Source organism: Chelmon rostratus, chromosome 6, assembly GCF_017976325.1.
Source record: "Chelmon rostratus isolate fCheRos1 chromosome 6, fCheRos1.pri, whole genome shotgun sequence".
In the NCBI taxonomy this organism is placed as follows: Eukaryota; Metazoa; Chordata; class Actinopteri; order Chaetodontiformes; family Chaetodontidae; genus Chelmon; species Chelmon rostratus.
This window is the reverse complement of record NC_055663.1, coordinates 13,058,915-13,071,409: the sequence shown is the minus strand read 5'-3', so window position 1 is coordinate 13,071,409 and position 12,495 is coordinate 13,058,915. Positions and strand designations below refer to the sequence as shown.

Sequence of the window (12,495 nt, the reverse complement as noted above, 5' to 3'; positions counted from 1 at the left end):
TTACACAGTCAAATTGTGGGGACTCACCTTCTTTATGGGGATAAAATCCAAGTCATCTTAATGCAAAGCAGTAAATATTGGAGTGAAGACTTGGGGAAGGTTAGATATGGTTAAGCAAGTAGCGGTTAGGGTTTGGGTAAGTCTCTCGGAAATGGATGTAAGCTAATGTCCTCTAAAGAGATGGAAACAACAGTGTGTGTGTGTGTGTGTGTGTGTAGCGCACTTCATGACACCAACGTTCGAGCTAGCTAACCTTATAGCTAACTAGCTTAAACAGAAAATTAAAACATACATTATTTGGCTACTAACAACACAAACTTGGCTACCTTAACACAAAAGAATAAACTCAAAAACACTTACAAACACATGAATTACATAAACGTACCTTGTTGGCACTTTTGACAGGGGGTACATTCAAATTATACTCTCCCATCATATCTTCGCATGGTAATTGCTGGAGTCTACACTGTCCTGTACTATCACCTTCCCAGACCATACCAATTTCCGTTTGTCGCTTGTCACTTTCAAAATAAAATAGCTTTCTTGTAAAAGCAAAATAAAAGCAATAAATCAAAACACGCTTAATGCAAACTTTACACATACTGTATATGACACGAAAACAACTATTTACGAAGGTCGTGAAGAAATACGATTTAGATTCAAAAAACGGTAAACACTGCTGTACATTTGATTTTATTGCTTGCAATCTGGAATTCATATATGTTCATACATTGTATGTATATTGAGCATCACAATATCAAATCAAGTAATATATTAAAATGATTTTAGACTCGGATTTTCATTTCCCTCCCACACATCTCTACTATTTTGATTTTCCTCTCTGTCCCATCTAATATTTTAGCTGCTCAGTGTCTCCTCATCCACCTCTCCAGTGGTCCTGTTAAGACTACCCTGATTCGACCTAGTCTACTTTCTCTTGTTTTACAGTCCTAATTAGGCACAGGTAGTTAGAGCAGGCCTCAGACAGACCATGGGTGTGTGTGTGTGTGTGTGTGTGTGTGTGTGTGTGTGTGTGTGTGTGAGAGAGAGAGAGAGAAAGAGAGAGAGTATGTGAATTATACTGTGTATGTACTGCTTTTCTACATGTGGGTATATTGTGAAGGCCATTTGGATGTGAATGAAGTATCTGTTTCCAGTACTTCTAATGGCATTATTACAGCAGGCAGCAGGGCCCATTATTAATAGTAAATGACAGAACCTCTCTCCTAAAGGTCTTAATATTGATCCCCCCATCCTCAGACTAGTCTTAATGATGATGTTCCTCCATGTCTTTCTCTACAGCACCATAATCAAGGCCAGACACACATTTACAACCTCTGAGTCACTATAAAGAGAAACAAGCCCACACTACAAATGACACTTCAAGATTAAAAGAGGGAGGTTATAGGAATTGCCAACCCTAATAATCCATCCTCCTCCCATGGCAGGCGAATTAATTCCTCGTCTCCCCTAACCTCACGCATCTATGCTGATGAATCTTTTTGTGTATGTGATGGGTCATGTTTTAGATGTGGCTATATGGAGATGTTTGTCACTCCTGATTGCACTCTCCAGTTCAAGCGGCGCCCCTCACACTCTATCAGGAACAACAAGCAGGATGCATCTTAATGAGAATTAAAGCAACAGCGGGCCTGAGAGTCACAGAAGAAGAGGAGAGAGGGTGGAGAAGCAAAGGTGTGAGTGGGCTCCAACACTTCATCCTCTGTTCTATAGCAGTGGGAAGCTGAGTAACAATGATGGGGAGAAAAATAGAGAGGCCGAGATATGACAGAGCATTAGAGGCAACAGAGAGTAATAAGAAACTCATTGGTTCAAGGGCGCAGTGGTCGATAACCCGAGGGGTTAAAACCAGCAGGGGTGTGCTCCCGGTCAATACAAAAAATTAATCATTGTAGCTGTGGCGGAGGGAAGGCCGCCATCTGAGCATCGTAATGATTCCAGTGCTTCATTTGGCTGCTATGGTCTGATAGTCTAATAAACCCTGTATGTATCACTGCAGGGGCCCTTCAAGCTGCTAAATCCAAAGCTAAATGAATTCAGCTGAATTGAATTCAGCTGTACTGACCTGACTGCTCCTTTCTTTTCCTCTTTACATGTTAGCATGAACTATATGATCAGGAATATCATACACACCCAGCACATAAAGTGAGGAAGTGGCCATAACTCACATCCTAACAAGTCAGGTGGAAAACTACTTAGAAGATTTTCACAAAGCAGACACTTTGGTCTGACTCATCGACTCATCCTGACTTCACTCTGACCGTAATCATATCCATAACTCTGAATATTCATGATGTAAACAGCTACTCGTGCTGAAATATATATGTAGAGCTGACAATGCTGACGAAGTACTGCTGCCATCACTAACTGAAGCATATCTGAAAAGCATTCCTGAATCTCCTGTGGTTTGTTAAACTGTTACAGAAGTGGTGGCTTTCACCACCACTGTTTTCATACAGCTTCTGGCTTGTACGGTTTTTAAGCAGGAAGAGACAACCTCAGACACACATACAGAAACTAACCAGAACACGTCTCTGCTCCAGTGAATACAATGTGAATGGTCATGGTCCACATTGTATCTATTTGGAGGTAATTTCTAACAAACAGACAGTCCCTGCTGACAGTGTGTTCTATGGATTATCCAGGAAAACCAGAATACTGCCTCTGGAAAGATGAGTTCACAAGGTCACACCAATATTTTATTTACACCCATTATTTCAGGGTGGCGGCATCTTAGAAACAAAAAATTGGCAATCAAACAAAAAACGATATGCATATAAAGATATATCTCTGCGCCACTACTTTTGTCCATGAAGTGTGTAAAATAAGTCGATTTGGTCATAACTTTAAGCTTAAAACACACAAAAAAAAAATAAAACAAACATCTAAAACCTACAGCAGGTAATTCTAGTTATGGGATATTAATGCTAAGGGACATAATCTTGTGCCTTCCAGTCTGAAACAGTGGAGTTACTTTAGTACAAATATGATTCCAGACAGGCTGCACTCAGCACAGATCCTCTGGTTATATTAACAATCACCAGTCTCTGTTTTACAGTTTTTATAGTTACGCAGAACAATTCAGCATTACAGACAACTGTCAGTACTGCTTTACTAACTGATAGACAGCTACTGTCCTCTACTGGTAGGAAGTATCAACTACAGTGATGAAATGATCCTGAATGCAAATGAAGCACTTCAACACATGAGCTGAGATTTCTCTCAGTAAGACAGGAAGCTGCCTGCTGCCTGCTGCCTGCTGCTGCTGCGATGAACATGATTAGGTCAGCGGTGCAACTTAGGCTCATATTAAAATATTCTTTCCTCTCAACTCATGCTTTACCATTAAAGCACTTATCATATGTGGTGCAATGATGCTTTAAATTCAAGTCAATTATATTTTGATCTTCCTCAAAACAATATGAAAACAAAGGTCGACATATTGATAAAAAGCATCAGATGAATTAGAGGATTTTTACACAGTTGAGGTATGAGTGTATAAAAAGGGCTTTAACTCAATATCATGACAATGTCTCTCACGTTTTATACGTTCAGTGCATTTAATACTGTGTTGATGACTTGGCTCCAATTCAAGATATTTAGCTCAGGAACGATGGAGAGCATCTTTAGAAAGTCAGAAATTCTCAGAGCATTGTTGGTAGCCATCCACCAGTTTCAGTGCCGCAGCTGGAGCCGCTCCTGATGCCAGTTTTTATAATCCTTCTCATTCAGATCTGAGGCCCACAGCAAAGATATCAGATTAGCGCTGCTGGCTAATCTACACTATGTCAATGAATGAAAACCATCCGCTGCCTTCTGTGCTGCCATGCCTGACTGAATAAGATATGATTCTGAGAAACTGGGAGGCAGAGGGGGGGTTCACCGCAGACCTGGCTCCACTGTCACACTCAGAGAGTTAGCTACATACATACACTGTGTACCATTTTGAAGGCAGACCTTATGTCACATACAGTGAATTTGTTTCTGTCTCGCTGTATGTGTGCAGCAGCAGAGGGAACACACACACACACACGCACGGATGAACACACACACGCGTGTGTGCGCGCACACACAAACGGACAAGCACACACACACACACAGAGTGAATAACTTTCAGTTCACGTTGATGCAGCAGTCGTGATGAGCCAGATGTCCCGTCTGCCTTCATCTCTGGAGGTGAGAGATGGTTTTGTCTTGCAGCTACAGTGGCCTGACTGAACCCTCCCACCTGCAAAGTGACTGAGGCCAGGAGGGGGATAACAGGCAGGGTGCCAGGACACATGACAGCTATGAGGACGGTAGTGACTATTTGGCACTGGTGAAATGTTGCTAAGTAAATTTAGTCAAGTGCTGTACTTAAGTACAAATTTGAGGTACTTATACATATACGTATACATTTGACTCCACTATATTGTATTTGTGAGCTATATTTACCAGTTACTTTGCAAACAGATTTTGCACAGTAAGCATATAAAGGGCTTATAAAATGTGATGCATTGATAAACAACTCAACAGCATATAAAATAGATAAAACATCACAAACATCATCTGACATAAACAATGACAGGAGCCATTTTCCTGCACTGAGACATTTACTCTGATACTTAAGTGCAATTTTGAACGCAGGCCTTGTATTTTGTATACATATTTTTATATTGTGGTATTGCTACTTTCACTTAAGTAAAGAATCTGAACATTTTTCCCAATGCTGCTACTTGCTACACTAACAATGCTGCTGTAGAACTGCAGCTGTGTACGTTTTTTTATGAGGCATGCATCTAATAATGTCCCCAGTTTGTCCAGCCATATAAGTCAGATTTAATATGAAACTCACCAGAGGTTGTTGTAGCATATTACTTTGTTTCCTCCTTATTGTAATTAAACTAAAATCCTCCACAAAAATACAAAACCACCAGCAGGGCATGAACACAGGCACGGTCAAAAATGTATGCTGCTTTTAAGCTCAATTACCTCAAGGTACGGTTGCTCCACCAAGTGGTCGGGGGTGTAACTACCAACAAGCATGAATACACAGAAGTAAAAATGGTTTCTACACACTCGGCTTGTAAAAACATACTTTTAGTGTTAAGACAGAACTGTGCTGCTCACTTCTGTGGGCTCAGCACGACTTGGTGGGGTGTGGAAATTTTTAGACGGAGTACAAAAGTCCAAAATATAAATTTACTCTGCACAGTGCCAAAATGTTGCTGCCAAAAAGGAACTAGCCAAAAGAATGTAAAGGGATTACATTCATATATGAAAAAGCATGAGGTGTAGTCACATGAACACCGATACACAGACACAGAAAGAACGAAGCATGGCTACCAATGAACATTACTGGTTTCATTAGCAGAGTGTCTGTTTTGTGCTGTAAAGTCTTTTGTTAAATGGCCAGTTATTTTAGATAAAATTCTGTCTCTATTCAATGAAACAGCTGATCTAATGCTGAAATGACGCATAAAAGGCACGTCAACAACTTAACAATTTCTTATTGCTCACACACACACACACGCAACCATCATGAATAATCTTAAGGATACAGTGTTTTATCTCAGCCAATTCAACTGCTTTTAAAGGCGACATCGTCCTTGTGAAATACAAGCTTTTTTTTAAAAAAATCTGTTTTTTGCACAAACTGAATCATACAGTCATATCGTCATGGTGACCCATGCTGTTATTCTGGAAAACCTTTGGGCCAAAATCTCCAGCTCACTCACACTGTGATCACAGGGCATCAATCATCAATCATATGCCTCTATTACTAAAAGACGTAAATGTATCAGACATTTCACATCATCATGGTTGGTAGAAACTCTGATTCTATAATGACTCAAGGCTAGAAAAAATGTTGTGTCAAAACCTCCTTTCAATCACGCTTTGCATTCACAAATCCCACTTCTATCTGCATTTCACAAACACATGCAGCAGCACAGTCCCAGATTGTCCCATGCAGCGTGTCCACGGCGAAGAGAATTACATTGACCTAATTCACTTAACTGGACCAGTTAGACATTTGGTCACTGGCTGGCTGAGCTTGAGTTTGATCCTCTGAGCCGAGCTCCAGCAGCTTCTAGCCTCAATAAAATCACCCTCCGCCTCTGACAGAACTCATCTCTTGGTGAGTTATTAATACCAACAGAGCAGACAGGATGTTATGCACTGATTCTTCAAGCTTCTCATCAACAAAGCGACATGAGAGGAGAAGAAGGTCGCCTTCTCTCCCTCTGCTCCATCTGTCACTCCATACTGTACCCACATTAAGAGGACTGGCAGGACTCGGACAGTGGAGTCAGAAAACTTGACAACTTCTAACAATCCTCAGAGGTCTACTTTCTAGAGACATTAAACATGCCAATTGTAGACCAGTTATTTCATTTTGTATGACTCACACAGTTTTATAGTAAGTGGACAGTGGACAGTGATTATCCAATCACACCTTAACAACCGTGGTTGTTAAGGTTGTGTATTTCGCTGCTCTAACATAAGCTGCAAGTGTTAGCATGTCCAGATAACTCAATCACTACCTCCAGTAGTAACCTACTTCCAAAGGCAGGGGACCTGTTATTGGCTAACAGCATTATTTTTGGGGGTTACAGGTCACACTAGAAAAAGGGATCCACAATATCACAGTTCAGAGTAAAGATCGCAGCTCTGCTCTGCGCTTCATTTGGTTTGCTTACACTCCAGCAGCTCCCGCCAAAACTTGCACTAGATAGCGTTACATCTGCCAAACTCATCAACCATTCCTCCTCCTCAAACTCTTTTCTATGTAAAAGTGAAATAAGAACATTAAAGCATAGATCTGACCACTGTGTTGCCTTTTCAAATGTTTTTCGACCGTAAGGATACAGACAGTTTGTCTTAGATGACGTCTGTTTCAGAGCATGACATGCAGCTTTAACTCCCGTATCGCACACCATGCACACATGTAAGACCATTTTTCAGGGTTCTCGTTTTAAAAATGAGCCTGTTGGAAACATAAAAAATTTGGGTTTTCAGCCGTCTTGCAGGAGTGTTAGCACTGGCATTAGCTTACTCTAGCTAAAGCGGATTAAATCTGCCAGCAACAGTCATCATTTCAGGCACCGTCGACGGACGTTAGCTAGAAATGTGAGGCCTGTTTTTGTTCACTTCTGTCCGAAAAGGGCTAGTTGTCACTGTGCAAGTTTAAAAGAGAATTTTAGATGTCAGTTAAAGTGATGATATTCATGAACCTTTTGTGCAGCTTCATTAGTAAATAGAGAGCTCCCTGGCCTGCCCTGCCCTACATAGGCTGTGGCCGAGAGCTGCTGCACAGTGTGACAGAGGCTGGCTGTGCTCCACTTAGATGTTAAAGGGCATGTTAACATTTGAATTCATGTTGTTTTTCACAACATATTGTTCTCATCCCGGGTGGATGAAACGTCCCGGGGTCTTCCTCCGCCACGGCCCTCTCTGAGAGGCAAAAACACAATTTGGAACGAAGAAAATTACATTTCAAACAGGCAATATCAGCAGGCGGTGACATATTTCTGGTTTTAAGTCTGCGCTTCTTATCCACAGCTCAGTCCCTTCAGGTAGGGAAGACATCACTTTTTATATTCTGTTTATTCTTATGTATGGGCATGTATGTAAATCCGAGCATCATTTGTTGTGGATTCAGCCTGGGATGATGTCCCTAATATAATCTGAATGAAAAAATACGAGACCAAAAATAGCTGACAATATTATTTATATCACTGTATTTGCGCCATAGCTATTTCTGACAAAAGATTAATGCCAATTAAAGGCAACTAAAAAGAGACCTGGGTTATTTGAAGGCGGATGCATACTTAATTTTTCATCTTTTTCCTTCAAGTGTGTGTCCTGAGAAAAACTGAGAATAAACTGAAAAGGAAACTAACTGATAAACTGACAAAACCAAAAATTAGGATATTCTGAAATGATTCCAGCACAATGTCCAAACTGAATCTGTCGCTATTTTGCTTATAGGAAGAAAGGAAAGACAAAGACTTGGCCATCACCATTTTGTCTATTGCGCTTTAGTCTTTATGACAAGTTGGCACAAAACGAGCACTTAGGAAAATCAATTACTTTTGATTATAAAATGAAGAAACTGCAAGAGATCATTGAAAAAAAACACAAGATGGAATTTTCGCTGTTTCCCAAAGTGTGTTTTCTCACACCTTCATCATACTCTTCTCTTAAAACTCCACCTCTCTTTCTCACTCTCTCTTTCTCTCTCTCTCTCTCTCTCTCACACACACACACACACACACATTCACACCTCCCTCCTCTCCATACTGTTCTAACACCTCTCGGCGGTTATGATCTTCATGGCACTTTTCTAAATCTGCCTCACTGAGCCGAGCAGCCGGTTGCACTTCACTCCTGCCTGGTGCTGATGGGGAGATGAACACAGGCGAGAGATGTTTATCAGATAATTGCACGTACAGATGGACACGGCCAATAACTCATTTGCAAACCAGCATTTAAAAGAAAATCTATAACTACATGCTTTTTTAAAATCACAGACGAATTTGGAAGCATTCTTATCATTCAAGTTCAAAAACAATAGCATGTAGGAGAAGTGATTGCACTGACTGTGGGCCTTTGTCACAGCAGACATTTTGACTTGTCATTGGAAGAAGAGCACAGGTGTTACGAATAACGTTAAGCAGGGCTCTGTTGTATTCAAGTAAGTCATGACAGTGTGACAGTCAGCCAGCGTGCGCAACACCAGCAACCTGACACTGAAGCAGCTAAATGGAATTCAGCCATCACTCATGTTGCTATTTACACCTGTGTTTTTCCTACTGTGACCCGTCAAAGCGTCTTCAGTGAAAAAGGCAGTTAAAAGCTCCAGATTATATGTAAAAGGTTGCAGAGTATTGCTCGTGTAAGTGTAGAGCTCTGTGTGTTTTGTTTTGATTTGCTGGTGCAGTGTGCTACGTTGTTACACTGCCATTAGTGGAGATTTATTTACAGCACATCCATTTACATGACAGAGACCGAGACCCTTGAAGCAGGCAGACACACACACACACACACACGCACACACACACACACACACACACACAGCAGGAAAATAAATAACAGCCCTTTTGAGATGCACACTCAAAGCACATTTCTTTCCTGGCGATCCTACTATCACATTCAAGTCTCGCAAAACAAAACAGCATGCCATGATTGACTAATAGATTCATTGATTTAATAGCTAGTTAAATAGCCCATGACGTCTATGGACACTACTAGAAGAACTACTAGATACACATTACTCACACCTGCATGTGGTGAAGTGCAAGAAAACATGCCAACACAGGACTGGTGAAAATACACCGTCTGTGTTTGTGGCTCAGTCTATAAATAAAGAATAAAAAATAAATTAAAAAAGCAGGTTTGTTCCAGTGAAAGGTGTACAATTTTCTCACACCTACCCAGCAGTGTCCTGCGCTATGTATTTGGATATGTGCGTTTCCTGAAATCTGTGATGAGTGCAGCTGAAATAGTGTGCGAGAGGAGCTCGCTCTGAAGGTCCATCAGGCCTCGCTGTCACCGCTGTACTCCCTCGGGGACAGAAGGGGTGTTTCTACCTGACTGGAAATACTCCGTTAAAGAGTGTAAGTTTGTACGCAAGTTCGCATGAGTAGTCAGACATGAATGTGCACCCTGACAGGACATCCATCTCTGATTCACCCGCGTGTGTGGCCTCACACAGCGACTAGGCTGCTTCTAGATGATTCCTCAGCGGGCCGCAAGCGTGTCAGCAACTGTCTGCAAAGCACACTGCCGTAAATACACTCCACTCTCCACTGGATGGAAGTCAAATAGACAGAGGAGATGAGAACAAAAAACAATACTGAAGGGGACAACAAGCTGTGCACAAACAGCAGAGCGCTCAAGGACGTTCTTAGCAAAGACCACATTAAGCTAGGGAACGGTGTGAGGTGGCGTGGTTCAATAAACAGACTCATGTTTAAATGGATAAGAGAGGAAGGGAGGGAGAGAATAGACCTGAGATACATGCACATTAGCATTTAACCCCTCGCACAAGACCGCACTCTTCCTCTGTCAGCAGCTATAACTCAATAATCAATCACATTGACGCAACCCTCAGAAACACTGAGATTGAGAGCGAGCAGTCAGGCGAAGAGCGCGAAGACAAATCCTCTGCAATGTCCAAAAATAAAAAGTGATTTGATTTTTTTGCTTTACTCGTGTCCCAGAAACTAGCCACTGTAATGCTCATTTCATGGCTGAGAACGCAGCCCTTTTAGCCACTTATTAGGGCTTAAACTGAGCCTCAGAGGGTGTGATGATAACTATCTCCGCTGCTGTTCCTTCAATCCAATGTTCTAGTCCTACAGACACCCTGTCTGCTTTTACACTGGCTGACAGAAGCAGGTCACTCAGTCAACACTGTTGCCATAAATCCCCTGCTATGCTCAGAAACACTAAAACAAGCCTGCAGCTTCAGAGACCACAACAATTACACAAAACACTGCACCGGCTGACAATAACAAAACACGCCAAGGCTCCTCAGACCATGACTGCAAGAGACCTACACAATTATTTTCCACTTCTGAACTCAGGAACATTACATAAACAAAGTATGTGTGAATGTGTGTGTGTGTGTGTATTACTCTGGCTGTGGGTACTCGCCTTCCTTATGAGGACAAAACTCAAGTCCTCATAATGTAAATCACAGCATTTTGGGGTGAAGACCTGGGTTAAGGTTAGGGTTTGGCAAGTACTGGTCGTGGTTAGTGAGCCTCCGGGAAATGAATGCAAGTCTATGTAATGTGCCCAAAAGTGATGGAACCGAGACGTGTGTATATGGGTGTGTGTTATGGGTGTGTGTTATGGGTGTGTGTGTGTGTGTGAAATTTGGGACGGAAGTGAAAGCAAACCATGTTGACTACAGAGCTGATCAATATGAAAGCCAGCAGTAATAATTGTCACCAGCGCGTAATTCTGCTGTAATAGCAGTGACTGTCTGGACGGGCAGCCTGCAGACTCGATGTGTGTGTGTGCGTGTGTGCGTGCGCGTGAAGCCTGTCTGTCTGCGGCTCACACTGTACAGCAGCAAAGAGGAAAACATTTCATCCGCGCAGGCCTGTTTGGTGAAGCGAGCCCCGTCCTCCACCAAAACACGGAGAAAACCGCAGGCTGTGGCATGACGCCTAAACGGACACCCCCCCTCCGGGCTGTGGCATCGAACCAGCGACGCTGTGATAAACAAACGGCGGCTGCTCCCGGCTGCGATGCGATCATTTCAGTCATGAGCTGAACCCATCATTACGGCTCGTAATTACGTTCAACCAACAAACAGGCCTACGCGTGGGTTTGCGCTTTGTCCACCTAAACGCACGGCTTCTCCCTTTAGTGCAGACTGACAGATGACTGCACAAATGACATCTTAGTCTAACCAGCTACACACACACCAACGCAGCACACGCACACACTCCTCCCCGCCTCCCAAAATCCGCGCGGCGGTGCGCTCCTGGTCCCCCCTCATGTTCATCATATCTCACCTTGTTTGACACACTTGAGGCGGACCGGGTCTTTGCAGTGTTTAATCACGGCCAGCACGTCCCGGGTGGTGAGCCCGGCCACTGGCATGTTGTTGACCTCAAGCAGCAGCTCATCCTGGGCCAGTTTTCCGCTCTGGATCAGTCCCTTCCCCTGCTTCACCTCGCCGAAGTAGGGGAACTGGCCGTTCTCCGCGCCCCCCTTCAGCTCGAACCCCAGCTCCCCTTCCTTTCCGCGGGTTATCACCGCTTCGTGGACTTTATTGGTCCAGTGGTTTTTCTTCTTGAGGCTCTTAGACATCGTTAGGGCGAGTTAATCACCGCGGGCTGGCCCATAGAAAAGCCTCCTACCGTCTCATCCCTGCCTTTGTGCGACCGGCTGCAGCTTCACAGCGCCCGTGGATCCATCATCACCGGTGCACGCCACGCGCAGTGTCCGCTCGGCGAGCCGCGCAGTCGGGCAGAGGGCTGCAGTACAGCACGGCGGCGGATGAAATAATTATTACTCTGTCAGACACACAGACGCAAGAGACAGATACTGGCGGATGACCCGGATGTGAAGCCTGAAGGAGGGGAGAGAAGAATGGTTCTGGTTCGGAGTAAGAGGATGGAGAGGAGGGGAAATAACACAGGAGGCGCTTCACTCCCACCACACTGCCAGGGGCGCTTCCTCGGGCTCGCTGTGATCACACAGCCGATGACATGGAGGAGGGACGCCAGTTTACACCACACACGAACCTCATCATATACGTTGGATTTTATTAATAAAATAGCTTTAAGGTGGAGTTTTGTTGTTGTTTTCGCCTTAAAGTCCTAATATGCAGCATCCTTTCAAACATTTAAGAACGCAATATTTTGTAGAGCAAAGACTTTGTGAGAGTCGTACTTTTCTGATCATTATGCAACACGCAATGCAGATTTTTATGTAGCCAAAGCTGGCCTCAATGGGTGTCTACCCCGGGGC

General features: G+C 43.2%; 1 protein-coding gene across 1 annotated transcript in view; it reads right to left on the bottom strand.

Annotated features, from left to right (window-relative positions):
• The window catches only part of LOC121607448 (membrane-associated guanylate kinase, WW and PDZ domain-containing protein 2-like), a 73,752-nt gene extending 61,920 nt beyond the window's left edge, over positions 1–11,832 (bottom strand). Inside the window, exon 1 of the mRNA XM_041938245.1 lies at positions 11,535–11,832. Coding sequence (XP_041794179.1) covers positions 11,535–11,832 — 298 coding nt within the window. The remainder of the gene's footprint in view (positions 1–11,534) is intronic.
• Positions 11,833–12,495: the final 663 nt, after the last annotated feature.